This window comes from Ptiloglossa arizonensis, chromosome 3, assembly GCF_051014685.1.
Source record: "Ptiloglossa arizonensis isolate GNS036 chromosome 3, iyPtiAriz1_principal, whole genome shotgun sequence".
Taxonomy (NCBI): domain Eukaryota; kingdom Metazoa; phylum Arthropoda; class Insecta; order Hymenoptera; family Colletidae; genus Ptiloglossa; species Ptiloglossa arizonensis.
The window spans coordinates 26,645,109-26,667,488 of record NC_135050.1 but is presented as its reverse complement, the minus strand read 5'-3'; the positions used below and the strand labels follow the sequence as shown (position 1 = coordinate 26,667,488).

Here is a 22,380-nt window from a genome sequence, read left to right as displayed (position 1 = left end):
AGATATAGTATATTGGTATTTTCTTTACCTAAACTTGGTAGTTCGATCTCTGAAAAAAATCATACTAAATTCCACAACGATCGAGAATTGTCCTCTAACTGCAAAGTGGCAAAATACCATAGTGTTCTTCAATAGCAACAACGATAAATTTCTACCAATTTCGCGTCAATTTTGTACACAAAAAATCACAAGATGCAGAGAAAATCAAAACTAAAAAAATGATACTAAATTTCACAATGATCGAGAATTATCCCCCGATTGCAAAGTGTCAAGATATCACAGTGTTCTTCAATGACAACATCGATAAATTTCCACCAATTTCGCGTCAATTTTGTACACAAAAAATCACAAGGTGCAGAGATATTTAAAACTAAAAAAATGATACTAAATTCCACAACGATCGAGAATTGTCCTCTAACTGCAAAGTGGCAAGATACCATAGTGTTCTTCAATAGCAACAACGATAAATTTCCACCGATTTCGCGTCAATTTTGTACACAAAAAATCACAAGGTGTAGAGATATTTAAAAAATTCCACGACAATCGAGAGTTGTCTCCCGACTGCAAAGTGTCAAGATACCACAGTGTTCTTCAATAGCAACAACGATAAATTTCCACCAATTTCGCGTCAATTTTGTACACAAAAAATCACAAGGTGTAGAGATATTTAAAAAATTCCACGACAATCGAGAGTTGTCTCCCGACTGCAAAGTGTCAAGATACCAGTGTTCTCCAATAGCAACAACGATAAATTTCCACCGATTTCGCGTCAATTTTGTACGAAAAATCACACGGTGCAGAGATATTTAAAACTAAAAAATTCCACGACAATCGAGAATTGTCTCCCGACTGCAAAGTGTCAAGATACCACAGTGTTCTTCAATAGCAACAACGATAAATTTCCACCAATTTCGCGTCAATTTTGTACACAAAAAATCACAAGGTGTAGAGATATTTAAAAAATTCCACGACAATCGAGAGTTGTCTCCCGACTGCAAAGTGTCAAGATACCAGTGTTCTCCAATAGCAACAACGATAAATTTCCACCGATCTGGCGTAAATTTTGTAGAGAAAAAAGTTGCAGAGATATTTAAAACTCCGTTTGTAGAGGGTAGTTAAAAATAACAAAGAACCGTAAAAGATAGAGTTAAAATAACGAAGGAGTGGCACCGAGAGTGTACGGGTTTGGTCCGAAATACGTGGAGCAACGTGGATGTCCCATCAGATTCCGCGTTGCAGCCGCAGCGTTTAGGAACGAACGCGGCTGCACGCCCGGGTAGCAGAATACCAAAAAGGTTTCGGGATGTGCGGCGTGTCGAGGGTTTACGAGAAACGCGGCCACCGCAACACACGCGGTGGCCGAGAGAGCAAACCAAACCAAAGATTAATGCACTACACTTACTGGGGCAATTTGCGCCAAGTGTCGGCCCTAGACCTGCCCGTGTACCTCCGGTCCTGGGGGTAGATTTGTTCCAGAGGAGCGTTCTCCCAGAGAGATCCCTCTCTTTTGTAACAGTCACACTCCCCCCTACCCTTGAAAAGGATACCGTGGCTCGGGACACCGAAACCGAGCGGAACGATAAGACGAAAGCTGGAAAAACCACAGCTTGGATCGCTAACCAGTTCGGACATTGGACAAAATTCGTGTATCGTTTAAATTTCAAACACGATCGAAGAGAACTCGAAAATCTAAACGTTAACGATACATGAGACGACCTGGAACTTGGACTCGAACTGGTGCTAGGAACTTGTTCTCGCAAATGTTTGGAGAACACCGAGGTAAAATACACTTCTGACGACGGACCGAACCGTGTTAGGGGACGTTTGTTATTTTATGAAGATTGAATGATTAAAAGGCTAGTTTACGCGAGCACCGAGACACGCGTTTCTCGTGTTGTTATTATTTAGATAGGTACACTTGCTCCTCGAGCGTGAAGCTTCGTAGACGATCGGTTAATAATAAAAGACGCGAACTGTGGTTCGATATTCCTCGTAGTGGTCGTTGTATCGATTAACGGTCTTGTAAATATAATCTTCCCACTGTTTCGAGTCTTTGTAGGTGTATAATGAGAAAATACACACGGAGATCAAGATACAGGTATAAGTACAGTTTTGTACTTAAGTTTCGAATAATTTTTCCTCGAACCTGATCTTAAATTTCGGAGTAAATTATCAGGAACTGTCGATTCCTCGGATAGGGCGACTGTTGAGGGATTTGAAAAGAACAGAGGCTCGGTTAAACGTGTGACTCGAGCGGAATCGTCTACTCGCGACGCGTGACAGCGCGGTGCAGGATATAAGCAAATTAAACATGCATAATTAAAACGAAATACCGACGTTCCTTCCGTCGCGCTGGCGCGGCTCGGAGGACCTAAGGCGAGGAAGGTCCTCGTAGCAACATCTGGCTGCTATGAAGTATAAAGAGGCATGCGATATCATCCGCAGTGAATGCTTAATTAAAACCTCAGACTCCGGCAGCGAGCTTCCCCTAGTCGCTCGCTAATCGCAAGAACTGCCACCCCCGTTCAACCGGGGCCCTTCTCCGTCTTTCTGTCCCTCGTCTTCGTCCCTCCGTCAGACGTTATTCCCCCGTTAACCGCGATTCTTGTCCGTCGATTCGGTGCGTATCGACAAATTGTCGTCGCGCAGGTATCGTTGATTTTTCCGTGTACTGTTCGTAAGTGAGAAGAAGGCTTTTACCTCTAGTTTACGCACGGATCGTTTTTAGTGGTCCTAAACCATAACGAAGATCGGCAATGGCCAAATACAGTGCGAGTTGACTTCGATTTTGAGTATTCCAAAAGACCAGGTCGTGAAATTCCATTTCGAGGTTCGTGTACTGTTCGTAAATGAAAAGAAGGCTGACGAGTGGATACATCTCTCTAGTTTACGCACGTACCGTCGTTAGTGGTCCAAAACCATAACAAAGATCGCCAGTGGCCAATGAAGTACACTGTGAGTTAACTTTAACTTCAAATACTCTAAAAGACTAAGTCACAAAGTACCATCTTGAACAGTACCATGTACTGTTCGTCAGCGAAAAGAAGACTGACGAGTGTGTACATCCACATTCCAATTTACATGGTAGTCTAGATACTATCTGCTTCTCTACTGTGGGCCACTGTCGATCAACATCATCGTCCTCGGTCTGCGTCAATGCCTGCGATGGTACGAAAGTTGATAAACTGTTCCAAAGTAAAAAAGTAAACACTCGTTAACCTTCTTCTCGCTGACGAACAGTACATAGACCTAGAGAGTAACTTGCAGTACACTTTACCCTCTATTAAACATCTTCGACCCTCGAACAGTCCTGATCCATTCTGACTCAAACCCGAATATTGACAGTTCTCATTGAAATACCTCAATTTCGATCTTACGTTATTACATTTCTAAATTCCTTGCGTCCGTTGTTTCACGACTATCACGTAACCATTGCGCAAGAAGTAACTTGCCAACGAATAAAAATTACACTTGCTATTTAAATAAAGTTCACTGGCGAAAGATGTACTCGTTCAGCGTGAGAAGGCTTTTTCAAAAATTGACCGAAGAACGTAGAATTAAATTTCTCCCGCTCGACGCTACGATCACGAGCCATTCGTGTGTATCGAGAGCTCGCTGTGATCGAACCCCGAAGAAATCTGAAGACACGGTCGCTCCGTAACATCGAAATCAGGACAAATTCGGGGGGAGCTCTTTCAGAGGCAATTAAAACGCGTCGATATCGGCGCGTATCGACGAAGAGGGACGAGAATCCCTCGCAGTTCGAACCGAGAGGGCGATTTCGAAGGTTTCCAACGGCCACGGGGGCCTGGGGGTTGGTGGGAGGGCTCGATTTTATTTGGAGTCTTTAACGAGTTCGCTTTTACCTCAGACGTCGAAGAGGAAAAAGTTCGGAGAAGGGTCGTGTTTCCGAAGAACGAAGGGCGAGAGAAGAACCTCCCTCGCGGGGACTCGTTTCGGCGATCCGGTGATTGACAGATCGAGCCCCGCTCGCCCGGGACATGCTAAAATGGCGACGAAAGATGGTTTATTTTTAATGGCGGATGTGACCACAGACACGACGCGCCCGTATATTTTCTTTTCTCTCTCACCCCTGACGACGAGGAAATTCCGCACCGCGTACGAGGGTCGCCGCGACTCGGTCAAGCTCGAACGACGATCAACGTTTCCGGTTCCCTCGGCCGATTGGAGGGGGCTAAGTGGTCGATCGAGCGCGAGAGCTTTAGGGAAATCGGTAATATGCACCGGATGCGTGGAGATCGAGAAAGAATGTTTAAAAAATAATTTCGTATCTTTACAAGACTTGAAATAATTACAGAACATGCGTTGTTTCTCTACGAAGTGTCTAACCAATTATGAAATTTTAAATTAAGTTACAGTCGATCGCGAGAGGTTTAGGGAAATCGGTAATATGCACCGGATGCGTGGAGAGCGGGAAAGAATGTTTAAAAAATAATTTCGTGTCTTCACGAGGCTTGAAATAATTACAGAACATGCGTTATTCTTCTACGAAGTGTCTAACCAATTATGAAATTTTAAATTAAGTTAGAGTCGATCGCGAGAGGTTTATGAAAATCGGTAATATGCACCGAATATATGGAAACCGAGGAAGAATATTTCAAAAATAATTTCGTACCTTCACAAGGCTTGAAATAGTTATTTTAATTTCGTACCTTCACAAGGCTTGAAATAATTATTTTAATTTCATACCTTCACAAGGCTTGAAATATTTATTTTAATTTCGCACCTTCGCAAGGCTTGAAATAATTACAGAACATACTCCTCTGCGAAGTACCTAACTAATTATGAACTTTGAAATTAAGTTACTAGACAATAAACAACGAAATCAGAGACAGACAAACGTTTGAAAGATGCTTCGTATATTTACCGAAGCTAAAAATAAAACTGCACAGTGTTATTCCTCTACAAAGCAACCAATTCTGTATCAACTCTGAGTCGAATCGACAACTGTTTCTCTTTGACTCATAAAAAAGACGTCACAAATTCTACTTTGTACAATTCCTTCTCGACTTCCATAAAAAAGGTATTAGAATACTAACGATTAAAGAAACTCGAGCACACGTTACGCTTATCGAAGATAGAAACCAAAGTGTCGTTGCATTCGCTACACCAGCATCACCACGATCCCCGTTACTCCTCGAGTCACCCTACGCGATTCTCGCGAAACATAACCTAATTGTTTCGTGCGCTGTTTCTCAAATCGGAGCGACGAGGCGCGGACGACGATATTCCGGGTCGTTGATAGAGATAACGATATCCCGGAACGCGAAACGGTTCTCGAACGTATTGAGAACGAGTGGTTCGCGGGTGTACAGGTCTCTTTGCGCCACTCGATAGCCTATATATTAGGCATCTTCGCGGGAGGGGTGGCGATGTCAATATATATGCAAACGCCGACATAACGATCTATCGGTACGTAAATATAGGAACGAGGTGGGGTGCAAGGGGAGCTCGAGCGAGCAGGGGGTGGGAGAAAGGCGTCGACAAAAAAACGGGGGTGGAGAGGCGGTCGAGAAAGGGAGACGGAGGGACGAACCGGCGCGGAAAAGGAGAGAGGAAACTCGAAGCTTAATATAAAACTTCATTTCGCAATCGGTGGCAGCCGGAGTGGAAAAGGAGAGAACTGACAGACAGAAATTCCAGTATCGTCACGGGAAAAGGGGACCTCCCTGGAATCCCATTTTTCTAGTATTAAGCTTAACCGAGATAAGATAAGCGGCGCGAAGTCACGCCGATTCGAGCGAGCGAGCGAGCGAGCGAGCAAGCGAGTAAGCGTGCTTTTTCCGACCGGAACCGCCCGCTTTGGGAAAGGAAACGGTAACAGTCGATCGTGTATGCGATTCCAATCGAAAATTTTCACAAACGGACAGAAATAGACGCGGAGAGAGATCTATGTTTTGTCGACGATGAAAATTAAACCGTCCTCTTCGATTCGAGAGAATTTGTTCTTCGGTGTTCTCAACCTGGACACCATTTTCCGAGGAAGAGGACAGGTAATTGTTCAAGTTCCGTTGAATTTAAAACGGTAATTTTTTAAAGAATCGTTACTCGAAGAATCGAAACATCGTTCGAAGAATTGAAAATGAGATGTGAATATTTCATTCGTTTGGTGTGATGGAACAAGTCCGATAGAAATTGGAGAGAAGAGCTCGTAACTTTTGGGGTAGCCAGTACTCGCCAAACGGAGCGGAACAGTCCTAATAAACATGGATCGAGAAACTAATATTTACAAAGTTGCGAACAATTTTTTGTTTCCGATCGGGTAAGTGACTTGCTCGCTTCGGGAGCTACCGTGCCGTGTGGAAACAATAAATTATCTGTCTCTAGACGAGTATCGTAACACAGATCGATCGTATTACGAGACATCGTATCGCTACGGAAATGTTAGTTATACGTTTTACGGAACAAGGTGAATATTTACAAAGTTAATACAAAACGGTACAAAATTTATCGTAAGATTTTGAACATTAGTTTCTTTCAACACGTGTGTATTAGGACTTTTTCGCTCCATTTGAAGAGTCCTGCTCCAAAAGTTACAAACCTTTTTTTCTTTTCGTTCTGAACATTTCTATATTTTGTAACGCAAAGAGGAAACTTTGATCGTAATTTAGAGTAAAGAGAAAATCAAGAACTGAGAAATCGTTCATTTTCACTCCAGATTACTCGAACGATTTCGAGTAGTCACCTTCTTCGAACTCTCAACGAACAACTTTCTAGCGAATACTATCCCAAAAGTTACAAACACTTTCTTTTTTCCATTGTGTACATTTCTTATATTTCGTAACACACGGAGGAAAATTTTAACGCAATTTTTAATCGAGAGTAAATCAAGGTGTGAAAAATTCCCTCATCTTTGCTCCAAATTACTCGAAGTATGTTCTTCGAACATTTCGTAGTAGCAAGTACTACTCCAAAAATTACAAACATTTTTCTTTTCATTCTGTACATTTCTAATATTTTATAACGCACAGAGGAAACTTTAATCGCAATTTCGAATCAAGGGAAAATCAAGATCTGAAAAATTCCCTCACCTTCGCTCCAAATTATTCTTAGTACGTTCTTCGAACATTTCATAGTAGCAAGTACTACTCCAAAAATTACAAACATCATTCTTTTTATCCCGTACATTTCTAATATTTCATAACACACAGAGGAAACTTTGTCGAGGGAAAATCAAGATTTGAAAAATTTCCTCACCTTCGCTCCAAATTACTCTTAGTACGTTCTTCGAACATTTCCTAATAACAAGGACTACTCCAAAAATTACAAACATTTTTCTTTCCATCCAGTATATTTCTAATATTTCATAACGCACAGAGGAAACTTTGTCGAGGAAGAATCAAGATTTGAAAAATTCCCTCACCTTCGCTCCAAATCACTCTTAGTATTTTCTTCAAATTCTCTAGTCGAACATTTCGTAGTAACAACAACTCCAAAAGTTACAAACCCATCTTTCCATCCGGTACACTTCTAATGCTTCGTAACGCTCTAATAAAAATAAAAATCTGAAAAATTCTCCCACCTTCGCTCCAAATGACTCAAACGACACCCTCTCCCGACCAACAACCTTTCCAAACGTACAAACGTACCAAAAATGTCACCATAGTCGTCGCTAAGGTAGCCACGGTGAGAAACGGGAACAGAATTCGATCGAAATTTCGCGTGACGATGAAATCAGGCTCTCGAGCCGAGAGGAGCTCGGTGTCTCCCCGGAGGCGCAGGAAACGCGCTCGATCCGAGCTCGACGCCCCTCGACGCCCCCGATATATTCTTCCAGGGAACTTTTCGTTCGTATATTTCGAGCATCCTTCCTATATTCTTCCACGGGCGCGCCAGAAAGAAGGGGTCGGCGCGGAGCAGAACGGTGTGCGCGCGCGATGAAACTTTTAATAAATGGCGGAGTCGATATGAAGTATAGGACTTTGACATATCGTGTGTCTGTAATGTATAGTTAAATCTGGCGGCAGATGTGGCGGCTGCTCTCCTCCCTCTTGCTCGCTCGCTCGCTCGCACGCTCGCCTCTGCTCTCCGCTCCGAGCCATCCGCGCCCTCGCTCGCGTTGCGAGTCGGTCGCCGCCCTTTCAGCCTCTCTCGAAAATTTTCGCCACGAACACCGTGGCCGCGATCGAACCCGGCGAAACTCGATCGCGATCGTTGCGCTAATTTATTTATTCACGCCGAATACGCGCGAAACTTCCCACCGCGTCCAGAGGAGCGATCTTCAGCGTAAAAATCGTCCCGAAGCGGTGAGCACGGATCGCGTTACTCGTACATTTATCTACTCTCGATCCCACGTTACGAATTATTGTTAAGATTCCACACTCTTTTCCTTACACTTTCGTTTACAAGTACAAGAATTTTTTTTTTTTAATTTTTGTCGATTCGAGTATTAATCGTTCAACCTTAGCGCATTTCTCGAGGCTTTTTCGAACTATGCTTGTACGATATTATCTTTCTGTGATTGAAATTTAATAGTCTATTACTGGGTTGTTTGATAAGTTTTTTTCCATTGTAAAAAAAAGACACTTCAAGTTTGAATAACTGTAGTGTACGAACGAGTCGACAGATCTATTTGAAATTTTAGATATGTTTATCGAAGAGTAGTACCATCTTTAGAAAAATAAAACGACGAATCTAATAGCTCTATTTCTTATCGAACGACAAAACTTATCGAGCAACCTATTATAATTAATAGACTCGAAGTTTTCATATTTTCTTGGTTTCGGCAAAGGGCGAGATTAAAGATGAAACTTGTGTGCCTTCTTCTAGCAGACGAACACTCGAGACATTTTTCAATCGACGATTCGTATAAACTGAGTGTATAAGTTTAAGAAGAGGGGTGATTTTACACGAAAAGATATGTAGAATTAAATTCGCGGGAGTCGTCTTAAATCGATAGTTTATTTCGAAGGTAACTTGGATGCTGATGCTATTTGCAAACGATCGTTTAACATTGTCGATTTTCTCGAAAATAGAGCCTCGAACGAACAAATTTTATTCTACGTATTCGTTTTATTTTTCACGCAGATTCGCCTCGTTTCGAGTTTGTACCAGTTCGAAAAGAATCTGTACGTTTATCAAATTCAAATTATTCGTTTCTCGGTGCAAATACTGCTCGAAAGATTATTCCGATTAAATTTCAGTACCAGTTCGAAAACAATCTGTACATTTATTTACTCCGAATTATTCGTTTCTCGGTGCAAATATTGCTCGAATGATTATTACGATTAAATTTCAGTACCATTTCGAAAACAATCTGTACATTTATTTACTTCGAATTATTCGTTTCTCGGTGCAAATACTGCTCGAAAGATTATTCCGATTAAATTTCAGTACCATTTCGAAAACAATCTGTACATTTATTTACTCCGAATTATTCGTTTCTCGGTGCAAATATTGCTCGAATGATTATTACGATTAAATTTCAGTATCAGTTCGAAAACAATTTATACGTTCATATAGTTCGAATTATTCGTTTCTCGGTGCAAATACAGTTCGAATGATTATTACGATTAAATTTCAGTACCAGTTTGAAAACAATCTGTACATTTATCTACTTCGAATTATTCGTTTCTCGGTGCAAATATTGCTCGAAAGATTATTACGATTAAATTACATTACCATTTCGAAAACAATCTGTACATTTATTTACTTCAAATTATTCGTTTCTCGGTGCAAATATTGCTCGAAAGATTGTTACGATTAAATTTCAGTACCATTTCGAAAACAATTTGTACATTTATCTAGTTCGAATTATTCGTTTCTCGGTGCAAATACTGCTCGAAAGATTATTACAATTACGGCGCAAGAGGATGGTATATTCGTGAGAGGCGAAAAATGATTTAAGAATCGTTGCCTCCGATAGGCAATTTGTATCGCCTCGACCCGTCGAAGGCAAATCGAGGGACGAGAAAAGAAGAAACGGTTCGCTTCCGTTGCAGGGTGCATCTCGCAACGAGGGTAGTGGCACGAATTTTTTGTTTCGTAAAACGGTCGGCGAACTTTTCGATCAAACCGGCTGTCTAAATGAGAGCTCCTCCACAAAGCGGATCAGGGTAATCTGTCATCAAAACTGCCCCATGGCAAGTCGTCGTAACACCAGCCGGCGCCCCCAGCGCTCGAAACCGTGCGACGACGTTGCATCGGTGTGCATTCGATGCGCATCCCACCGCGCTAAACTGCTATCGAACTTACTGCATCGTTCCCGTCACTCTCGTAAAATTCCAAACGATTCCAGCGACCGTTAACCTTCCAGAGAATATCTCAACGGTAACCGGAGTGGTTTACCTTTTTTTCTTCTCTTCGATTCGGGGACGTTCACCCATTATTCGACTTTGCAACGAAAAGTGCAAGAAAGAGGTGCAAGTGCAATATACTTCGCGACGAGTATATTGATCTCTCGAACGGTGAGCGCACGAGTGAATCGACGAGTCGAAAAAACGGTGCAACTTCGAAATTATAAGGCGATCGTACTTCTAGGCGCGAAAATCGAAACGGACGATCTACAACGAAGGGAGTAGGGAGGATAAAGGAGGGGGAAATTCCCGAGAACGAGGAAAATTCACGAAAATGCATCGAACGCATTCGTGTTAACTCGTCGATCGATACGCTACGGAACTGTGCGCAATGTACACTTGTCTTGTTTGTTTAAAAATGTACGAAGATTGAGACACTTGATCATAATTTGTTACAAATCGGGACAAGTGACTGTAATTTGATTTGCGCGTTGGAAAATTGAGAAAAAGAACGAAAAATCGAGACGTAAGACACCTTGGAAATTGGCCATTTTTAAAGAACCTCGAAACTGTGTAATAATGCATAGAATTAGATTAGGATTCGGAATAATGCAAAAGAATTAAGTGGAAGTGTTTCAGACAGTTACCAAGTGTGAGATATCATTTGTTTACCTATCTCGAAGTATGATTTGTGAACGTGTACCTATCGTTCTCCGAATTATTCGATCAGAGAATACGCTGTTACGATCGATAACGAATTTGGTACACACACGATGTCAATTCGATCATCGTTCTACCACGAATGATCTCCACGATAGATCCAAAAATACTCGTCGAATTTACGCACCCAAAAACAATCGACAAACCTGAAAAGTAACTCGATGAACAGTTCGGCCAGCTATCGATGCCAAACTCAAGATCTCGTAACGCGAGCGAAAAATTTGTTCACCTTCGATGTTCATAGATATCGTCCGAAATCGTCTCAATGTTCAATTGCTCTCGCTTACGATCACCTCGTTATACCTTTATGCGTCGAAGAGAATCTCCGACATCGAACACCGAAAGCTAGTCGATGACCGAGGGGGGTAATGGTAATTCCACGCGCGGTACAATCCCAACCGTTAATCCGCTTCTCGCGTCGTATTCGTGGTCGTGGTCGTGGTCGTGATCGTGGTCGTGGTCGTGGTGGAACGGATACGATCTTTTTCCGCGAGTCGCTTCCTGGCAATCGCGTCGAGGCGAGGCGAGTCGAGTTCTCGTTGTAGCCTCGCGAGCGGTCGGATCTAACCGCGGCCATAAATACGTTCCCCGCGAGAGGGTCGATTCTGACGTTTGATCGAGAGATAGATTTTTACCTCTTGCACGGCCGTTCGTTCCCCCGTAGTGATTGTGTGGTACACCGCGTGGCCGAGCACGTGAGAAATTCCCCTCCACGTGGCCCGGCCTCGAGAGCCCCGCGCTCGCGCGTACCGCCCACAGTTGCGCCGGAATCCATGACCGCCCAAGTCGGCCTCGTGCTCGGCCAGGGAAGAGGAGAGTCGGCTGGCTGCACTGCCGCGGCGAGCAACGGCTCCGTCGGTGTGTCGTACCCTGCTGGTTCCGTGCCCTCCGAGCCCTCCGAGGACCGACGGCTGCCCCAGCCCGCCTACGACGCCGGAGGGCCGTGCCTCCGCGAACGCGATACCGCGATCCCATTGGTCCCCGCCTTCCGCCAACGGAGATCACGTGACGCGTACGCGAACCGTACGCCCGCCGACTCGAGCCAGACTCGACCGGGACCCTCGTACCGAGGCCCCCCTACCTACCTACCTACCCGCTACAACGGAAAAGAGACAGCAGTAACAACAGAGACACGCCACGGAGAACACCGGAGAAGCGAAAAAGAGCGCCGCGTCGGGGACTCGTCAGGGTGCCGCCACCGCCGCCGCCACCGCCGCCGCCACCGCCGCCGCCGCCGCCGTGTGGAAGTCACCGAGACCCTCCGTCTCCGTCTCCGTCTCCGTCTCCGTCTACGTCTACGTCTCCGTCTCCTTCTCCGACCGCCTTTCTTCCTCTCTTACGCTTCGTCCCCTCTGCAACCCTGTTCACCGGTTTCCGCCACCACCGTCCGCGATCTTTGCCTCCTACCCCCGCCTCTGGCACGCTCTCACGCCTATCTTTCTCCGCCGTTGCCCTTCTCGAGCCACCACCACATCCGCCTCCTCCTCCTCCATCCTCCTCCACCCTCCTCCACCCTCCTCCACCATCCTCCTCCACCATCCTCCTCCACCATCCTCCTCCACCTCCTCCTCCTCCTCCTCCTCCTCCTCCGCGTCACTCGGCAAGCGTACATCGCGATCGCTGGCTCGGCAGCCTGCCTCGCCAGCCTGGGTTCCGGCCGATCGGAACGCTCCTGGTAGCCCGCGGTCTACCACTCGGTCCGCCGATCTCGCGCGTTTTCATCGATCCGCGGATCGCTGTGACAAGTGCTTCCGCGTTGTGCTCGATCGCGAGGGGGCCCCGCGCGCGGTTTACCACGGCGTGGGGTGATACGAGAGTGTTTTTTTCTGTGCACACGTAGAGATAAACCGGTGACCCGTGCTTCGCTGCCAGTGAACACTGATAGGGGAGAGATGACGCGGTGAATTTTTGTGGTGATATCTGCTGCTACTGCCACCGCTACCCAACGGGCACGCGCGAAACACCATTTCGCGGTGACTGCGATCCCGGGTGGCCGTTCGTCGTGGAAAGTGAGCCGCGTTTACGAATCGCGCGGTGTACATGCACACTAGAGTGAAGGGAACGGGGGGTGATGCATCGTCGGATAGAGGTGTAACCGTGTCGCGTGTTTACACCGTGTCGGAAGTACCACAAGACTGTACCCAATACGCGCCAGTTCCGAACAGAGTTACCGAGAACGAAGCGGTGGTTTGAAACGCGGGAACCGGGAGAAACCGGCTGGAAGTGGAGAGTTTCGGCGCCGCGGTTCTCGGAGACTCGAGAGCAACGAGCTGTGGACAACTAGGAGTACCCAGCGTTGAGCACCGGAGACATTTGATCTCTCGGAGACTCGAGACACCGATCTTTGGACCGCTGCGACTACTTTCGGAGAGCCGAGGCTACCAAGGTTTAAAGATACCGGACTGGCTGTCTTTGGAGACACGAGGCTACCGATCTTTGGAGACCCGAGACTAGGGATCTTTGGAAACTCAAGAGTATCTATCTTCGGAGGCCTAAGACTAGCGATCTTTAGAGACCCAAGACTACCCATCTTTGGAAACTCAAGAATATCTATCTTTGGAGGCCCAAGACTACCTATCTTCAGAAGCCCAAGACTAGTGATCTTTGGAGACCCAAGACTAGCAATCTTTAGAGACCCAAGACTAGCGATCTTTGGCGACCCAAGACTACCAATCTTTGGAAACTCAAGACTATCTATCTTTGGAGCCCAAAGACTACCTATCATTGGAGCCCCACCACTGCCGATCTTCGAAGACCCAACGCAACCGATCATTGGAGACGCGAAACGAGCGATCTTTGAACACGAGAGAGGCCGCCCAGGCGGAATTGAATCACGAACGAGCGTCCATCTCGTTCCATGCGCGGCAAGCAACAACCCTTGGAGCACCAGCAAGTGGATCGAGAGGAATCGGCTCAGCTGGGTAGCTCGGGCAACGTGCAGCAACCCGGTGGTCATCTCGAGGCGTCGGTCCACGCAGACAAGGAGCTCGCGAGCCTGAAGACGAGGCCGACGACACCCGTCCTGGCGAACGACGGAGGGGGTGGCTTCTGGCTGGCCACGGTGGCCGCGGGGGCAGGTGCCCCAGCCGGGCTGCCCCCGCACGGGACCCATCATCCAGCTATGGATCCGACATGCGGATCCGCGGAAACCGGCTTCATCAACAGCCAACCGTCCATGGCCGAATTTATGACCGCGTTGCCCCAGCTGGCCGGCGACGGTAGCCTTCAACACTCCCCGGGAACCGGTGGTTCCATCAGTCCGGGATCCCATCATCCCGGTTACCACGCGATGATGGACCCGCATGGGGTCACCGATCCGTCCGTGAACGTACCCGAGTATCCGTGGATGAAAGAGAAGAAGACCACGCGGAAGAGCAACCAGCAAGGTAAGAAGAGGTCTGGAACGTTTGGATCCCGTTTAGGTGCGTGAACAATGCGGATTTTGCTAACCGAGATCCGGTGGTTTTGCGTTTACGGTTTCGGTTGACAAATTGGGTAACGGGGAACGTTGATGGAAACTGGCTGGAGAAACTGTAGAGCGAAGTTGTGCGTTCAGGTTGAGGATTTGGAGGTTCTTGGTTAAAGAATAGTGAGGTTCTAGGGGGAAGGATCAAGATCGAGAGTTACGATCTGGATATGAAGTTGCGGGATTTAGGTAACGAAATGAATCGAGTAGGCGGAGAGCTATGTTCACAGGGTAACGCGTAGTTCTGGAAAGTTCAGCGATCTTCGATTTTGTTCATGTACAATTGCATCGACTTGCAATCTTCTGATTAAATTTCATCGGTAGGAAAGAGAAGTGAATTGTACCGGTATCGTACTAACCCTTACCTAGGCCAGCCATCTTGTACCGCTGATGTTTTAAAGCAACGTGACGTTTCTTTTAAGATCGATGTTCCGAGCGAAGAAGTGAATGCTTCTCGAATAGGCTCAAGTAGAAATTTCCTTTTGTATTTTTGACAGTTTGCTCTTACCGATTATTTTGTCGTCCACGAACGCCTCATATTCGTGTACGAATCGTGTACGATGTTTCGAGTGAAGAAGAGAATGCTTCTCGAATAGGTTAAAGTAGAAATTTCCTTTTTTATTTTTGACAGTTTGCTCTTACCGATTACTTCGTCGTCCACGAACGTCCCATATTCGTGTACAAATCGCGTACGATGTTTTGGGTGAAGAAGAGAATGCTTCTTGAATAGGCTAAAGTAGAAATTTTCTTTTTGACTATTTGCTCTTACCAATTACTTCGTCGTCCACGAACGCCCCATATTCGTGTACGAATCCTCTAGCGAGTCGTTCTCCATGGAAGAACGTTTGGAGAAAAATATCTTTCAAAAGCGTTTGCGTCTCTATGACAAAGAAAATACTCGCTCCGTAGGAAAAGGTAAGAAGAAAATGGTCTGGCAATGAACGCTGCGTTACAGAGTTACGAACAAACATTGCACGCACGAGGTAGCAAGGCGTATTTTCCATGGCAACAGGCAGAAGGTCGGCCGTGTTTATCTAATCTGCGTAATTACGTGTTCTTTCGTTAACGTATGGAAACAATTCCGTGTAGTTGATAGTCGGTGGAATAAAAAAGGATTACGTGACACTTTTCGACGAATAACGGTGTTTGTTCGTCTTTGGAAAATATTCTTGGTGTTTTCGAACAGTCGAAGAATGAAAACAAATCGACCAACGAAAAATTACTCGATTCTAATCGACTCGTACACCCTGTTTAAAGAACCCAGTTGTACAAAATAAGAATCTCAATCCCGTATCGAAGCTTCTGAACCGTTACGATCTTCTTAATTTTAGAGACGAACCCCTCAGAGTCACAAGACACTCTCAAAGCTCTAGACGAACGCGAGAACGCGAGAACGCAAACACGGGTTAACGAACGAAGAGAAATGACTCGTCGATTCGAATCATCGATCAGCATATAACACCGCGCGACTACAACTCGGTGATACTGGTCGCGGCGCCACGGGTGGATGATACGACGAACGTGTGGACCGAGTCGTTGGTCTCGTAGGATTTCGGTGTGTCGTCCAGAGATCGGTCTGTGCGGTAGCTGGGACTGGTATCGGTTGTCCAGCGACACATTGTGGCACGCCACAGGGTGTCCGGTGTCCGTCGGCTAATGACAGTCCGCAGCCACTCCTTTTCCTCCCGGTGGCTCTCGAGACCCGCGTCGTCTGTGGTTCATCACGTGTCCGAAAACCGCGCGCGCGTTTCCCAAGCATTCGTAAACATTTCGCCGGGCAAATTATGACGTATCGTCCCCCGTCGTGCGACACAGGGGCTAGAGGGTGGCCAGAGGGGCGCGGATACTTCACGACCGCCGTGAAACGCGGACAATCGATAGACCGATGGCCAACACATGCGGGCCCTCACGAAACCCTTTCAATGAGGATGAATTATTGTCTTCCGGGGATATCGAGCTGTGTCGTGGCCTCTCGCGTTCACCCTGTACACGGTCACGGGGTGTCCTGGTGACGTCTTCGTCGTGACCGGGAAACCATCGGTACGATTCGTTCTGGTTCGAGGTTTCGATTAGGCTCCTGGAAACGTTCGTGGCCCGTGCTCGGTTTCTGGTCATTAGGAGGGCTCGCGGAGGCTCGCGGTAGCCGCTACGTTTAACGATTCCTTTTCTCGCGAGTGTTCGGGAACAATGTGAATTTCTTCGTTCGCGACTGATCGATTTCTTATTGAGATTGATCGTTTCGACGGAACGAACCGCTCGTATCGGTGTTACGGGTCTGTTAGTCCACGGCGGGATGAGGGTGTCCACGATACTCGAACGATTCGACACGGGAATACACAATCTCGATACGTTCTTCCGTTCAATGTACACTCGGGGTGAACAATGTACCGAATTTAGCGGACTAGGGTGTTTCACTTTGGTAGCGCGACGAGAGGAAACGCAGGTGCATTCGGTACGATGTAGAATACTTTGTTGGATGAATCGAGACGGATTCTAGGAACGCTGTAGGGTTAGTGGGAAGTTTCGAAAGGGTTTGGAGATCTACTTGGTGTTAATTTTGAATAGAATATTGTAACGAGTACTCGATCTTATGGAAAGTATCGCACGGTATTGGAGATCTACTTGGTATCAATTTTGAATACAATAGTGTTGTAACGAGTACTCGATCTCATAGAAAGTATCGCACAGTATTGAAGATCTATTTAGTATCAATTTTGAATACAATAGTGTTGTAACGAGTACTCGATCTCATAGAAAGTATCACACAGTACTGAAGATCTACTTAGTATCAATTTTGAATACAATAGTGTTGTAACAAGTACTTAATCTCGTGGAAAGTATCACACAGTATTGAAGATCTACTTAGTATCAATTTTGAATACAATAGTGTTGTAACAAGTACTTAATCTCGTGGAAAGTATCACACAGTATTGAAGATCTACTTAGTATCAATTTTGAATACAGTAGTGTTGTAACGAGTACTCGATCTCATAGAAACTATCACCCAGTATTGAAGATCTACTTAGTATCAATTTTGAATATAGTAATGTTGTAACGAATACTTGATCTCATAGAAAGTATCGCACAGTATTGAAGATCTACTTAGTATCAATTTTGAATACAGTAATGTTGTAACGAATACTTGACGGAAAGTATAAAGAGGTATTCGAGATCTGCTTGGTCACCATTTTAGATACTGTCGTAACGAGTACTCGATTTCAATGCCCCGTACAATACCGAGCGGGCGTCCATTTAGTTACGTAACAAAGCGTGGTGGGCAATTTTTCCATTATTCCCGAGCAGCGAATCGGGATCCGATCTTCGTTCGTCGTTTATTCGCGACGAATGTAGCCGCGATTTAATAATTTTCGAGCACGAGGAATTTTCCTGCGGCTTTCGGTGGCCGGTGCAATTTCCTGCAAAAGCATTGCGCAACCGGAAACCCGGGTAAGCAACGTCGGTATCGCGTTACGTCTAAGCATCGATAACGCGGTCTATAATTATTGACTCAGTGTCATTACACGACTCCGGTAATTAATCAAATTGCGCGATGCACTCGTCAAAAGTGCGGTGGCAATCGTCCTTTAATGTTTTACATCGCGAAGCGAATGCAACGTCGACCGCTAATTAAATGACCGAGGTAATTTGATATATCTAGCTTGCCACGATATTCAGAGCGAAGCACCAGGGTGTGCATCGGAAATAATAACGCGGAGTGCTGATCAAACAACGTTCTGCGCCTTATTACGCGACGCTTCATTAATATTAACATCCTCGCCGTGGCACCGAATTGTGCATCGAAGGTAACCACGGCATCGGGGACTAATCAAATAACATTAACGACTTAATGCACGACGTGAGCTTCGTTTTGATTTATTTGCTCGTGGGGTACGAGCCGTTCGGTGAATTTGCCGCAAGAAGTGCCTGGATCAAAGAAACCTCGACGTTCCTGTAACGACTTATCGCCCGAAACAAATGGTGGACCACCTCTGCGAAAGATTTCGAACAACTGATCGAGTATTAATACGTCGAGCGACACGTTGGTCGTTCGATGTAGGTAACACCATCGTAGTGAATCGAAAGTTCGGAGCTAGAAAACGTTGATACGGAATATTGTTTCGCTGCCAGGTAGTCAATGGCGTCCTGGATAAAAGAAACTCGGTGTGTTTAACGGAACGATACACGAGGATACGAGTATTGTGTCGCTTTGTTGGACTCGTACGATCTACGACCTTCTCCGGTACTCGAAAACCTCTACGCAAGGATGTAGAATTACTCATCCAGTCCTTTCTCGGCGAATATTGCACCATTCTCCCTATTATTCCGTTTAATCGACCTCCAAGGTGGCTCAGAGATTCTATAGATACGTATAATACAACGAAACACGTCACTTCTAGAGTCCAAGGCGTTGGTACGCGTATTCTCGAGGTCGATCAACGCACGATCTCGCGCCGGACGAGTCGAACTCTTTGAATCGGATTCTCGAACCGATGGAAACGTGTCACGAATGGAAACGCGTCTACGGGCACAGGGCTGAGAGTAGGACGAAGTCTTTGACTCGGACCTGGACACTATCGCCAAACTCTCGTCGAGTAGACGCGAATTGTACTCGTGAGTACTCGTAAAGAACGTATGTAAGACGAAGTGAAATCTTCAGCATCGTACACTCACCGTCGTGTGCATTCAACTGTCTCGATCTTCGTATTGGTAGATCACCTGCACACCCAAGATCACCTATGTTTCATCGGGATTGAGCACTATCCTCAAACACGATTTACATACGTAAGATGACGTCAAATCTTCAACATCCTAAAAAATACTTGACCTAACCTAAACACTGTCACAAGATTCTCATCGAGCAACTCTATCTGTCCTAACCTCCCAACTGGTAGTGTGATCACCTAGACACTCAAGACCACCCATGTTTTATCAGGATTGAGTACTATCTTCAAGCTCTGCTTATACTTTTAAAATTCAATAGAACATACGTAAGATGACGTCAAATCTTCAACATCCTAAAAAATACTTCACCCAACCCAGACCCTATCACAAGATTCTCATTGAACAACTCTAACTGTCCTACCCTCCCAACTACTATAGTATTGTGATTACCTACACACTCAAGATCATCCATACTTCATCAGTATTGAGCACTATCCTCAAGCTCCGCTCATACATTCAAAATTCTCTAGAACATACGTAAACTAACACCAAATCTTCAACAATCCAAAAACCATGCGACCGAACCACCCACGCAAAATTCTCACCGAACGAATGCAACTGCCTCAATCACCCAACGGATAATACCCCCGACTTGGATACACCCACAAGATCGACCCAAGTGTGTTATCAGAGTTTTACTCTGACGCGTTAACAGAGTCGAACCGTGCGTTAAAAGAGTTCGATGCCACTCTAGGAGACTTAACATTCGAAGAAGCACCCGCACGTGTCGTATCTCGTTAAGGTGTCGAGCCAGCGATACGTACGATCCCACGGCGCGGTCGCTCGTAACCTCTGGCCCCTTGTAGATATTCCAGTGGTTCGGGAAATCGCGTAAACGACGATCACGTAGGTAGGCGTGGATAGGAGGCGATCGTTTTCCAGCAACTTGTTGGCTATTGTCGGCCCATCGAGGACCGATAAATCTGCGGGAGAGGTCCGTGGCACGCTCCACCGACAGAAGGTCGCATGTACGCCGCCCGTGGGTGGCAATACTACGATCGGAAGGGTGGGCAAGTTTATGGGGCCACTAGGGCCGGGCAACGTCCTACGAGCTGGTGTTTGGCCGCGGTCCTCTTTCCGTTTATCCGTGCGTACGGTGCCCGTTATCTGAAAAGTCGCGGCGGGCCGTTCGCGGGACACGTCGGAAGATTAAGTGTTTGGCAGGAAGGTTAACCAGCCGTTGGCCAGGCGGTAACACGCGGAATCATCTGTAAATTGAGCCCAGGGCCAATGGGAGAGAGCGTCGGGACGGCCATAACTCACACGGGCTGCTGGCACCGATGCTCCAGAGCCCTCTCGGCCCTCACGGCCCTCACGGCCCTCTCTCTGTCCGCGTTTTGCCTTCAACCCCCGACGCGGTGTCCCTTATCGTCCATCCCCCTCCCGTCACTTGCCCCGATGACCCGTGGGAGCTCCAGAAACGGAGAATTTTTGGTTTCGGGGAGAGAACGGAGAACCTTCACCGGTGAAAAAGATGATAAAGGCCAACCGTTTAGACGATTCTGGAGGGTGGAACGGGGATGGGGCTCGTAGGACGGTTCTGTGACCGGAAGTACGCGTTCCTCGCGCGTGATACCATCACCGACATTGTCGATGAACAAGCGCGAATTAGACGTTCCAGGGCTGTGAACTCGCACAGTTGCGCGAGGGAGTTCTTCGGTATTATCGCGTGGATTTTAAGAGAGAGAGATTGGGAGTCATCGGGCTGCTTGTGATTTCTCATCGATCGGGTCTGAGAGGTTCGAGAGGTCTGAGAAGTTCGTGTGTCACTCGATGGATCGAAGATGCTACGGATCTCTCCACTAAGGAGTATTTTGTAGATATTGTTATAGATTTCTTGTTGAGGTGTAAACGTATCGTCACAATTGGTTTTACGCTTAAATTTACTATTGTACGTAATGTTCATTTCTCTGTCTAGCTGCGTTTCTAAATTTTGACCAGCTATGTACAAAAGGCTCGAGAAATGCAACCACACGACTCGAAGATACACGGCGTATGGGTCTGTTGATTGGTGGTTTTTTCCTATCGTTAGGGTAGTTAACACTCTCTAATAGATAGCTGCAGAAATTAGTCGTGACGTTACTAATCACAGTGTCGCGTTGCACAATTAACTCAAACATTAAATCCATTGCTGTACCTAACGTTTATCCGTTCTCTCACATGTATCCCTGAGTTCTAACGACCTGTGTTTTAGGGAGTTGAGAGATTCACACGATGGCTCCAGATGGCTATTGCAGAAATTAGTTGACATGTAAACGTAGTGTCCCGATGCACGAAATAATAATTAATTCTACTCTCGCACACACCACTACGCATAACGTTTATGTCTCCGTCTATCCGTGTTCGTAAGTTCTGACAAGCTGTGTTCGAGGAGTTGCATATGCAACTGAATAGGTCGAAGATGATCTTTTGCTCACAGTTGTTAATTCCATCTCGTAAACTTAAACTTTGGTAAAAATTAGCCCAAATGTAAACGTGGTGTTGTATTTCACAATTGTTTCTAACCTCAAATCACAATGTTCATCTCTCTATCTGCATTCTAATTCTGACGTGCTGTATTCGAGGAGTTGCATATGCAACTGAATAGCTCCAAGATGATCTCTTGCTCAAAGTTGTTAACTCCATCTCGTAAACCTTTGTAAAAATTAACACAAGTGTAAACGTAGTGTATTTCTCAATTGTTTCTAACCTCAAATCTATCACGACACAACGTTCATCTCTCTACCTACATTTTAAGTTCTGACGAGCTGTGTTCGAGGAGTTGCATATGCAACTGGATGGCTCGAAGACGTTTAACTTTCGCTACACTCGGAGTCATTAACGCCAGCTCGCAAAACCATTGTAAAAATGAATCGACGTAGTATCATATCGTATAATTACTTCTAACCTCGAATCCAGCGCTACGCAACGTCTGCCAGTCCGTCCAGCTGCATTCCAAATCCCCCTATGTAGAATTGCGCGAACGTCGTCGACACCGTGGCGATATTAATTGGCAAAGGGACAAACCCGCGCGAAGGATCGGTAAGAAGGAAGTGTCCCCGTCGGTAGGGGGGTAGATATTGTCCTGGCAGGAGGGTGGAAAAGCCCGAGGTAGGAGATAGCAAGGAGGAGGATGATAATCCAGCTTCTAGCCTAGTCCTATCCCAAGGGATGCAGGGATTAATTGACACATCGGCGTTTTGGAGGAGTCTTCTGGGCTGGCGCCTCCTCCGGTTT

The 22,380-nt window shown here is 46.0% G+C and overlaps 1 protein-coding gene across 1 annotated transcript in view; it reads left to right on the top strand.

Annotated features, from left to right (window-relative positions):
* Positions 1 to 13,833: 13,833 nt before the first annotated feature.
* Positions 13,834 to 22,380, top strand: part of LOC143144308 (uncharacterized) — a 68,894-nt gene continuing 60,347 nt past the window's right edge. The window contains exon 1 of the mRNA XM_076306592.1: positions 13,834 to 14,362. Coding sequence (XP_076162707.1) covers positions 13,834 to 14,362 — 529 coding nt within the window. The remainder of the gene's footprint in view (positions 14,363 to 22,380) is intronic.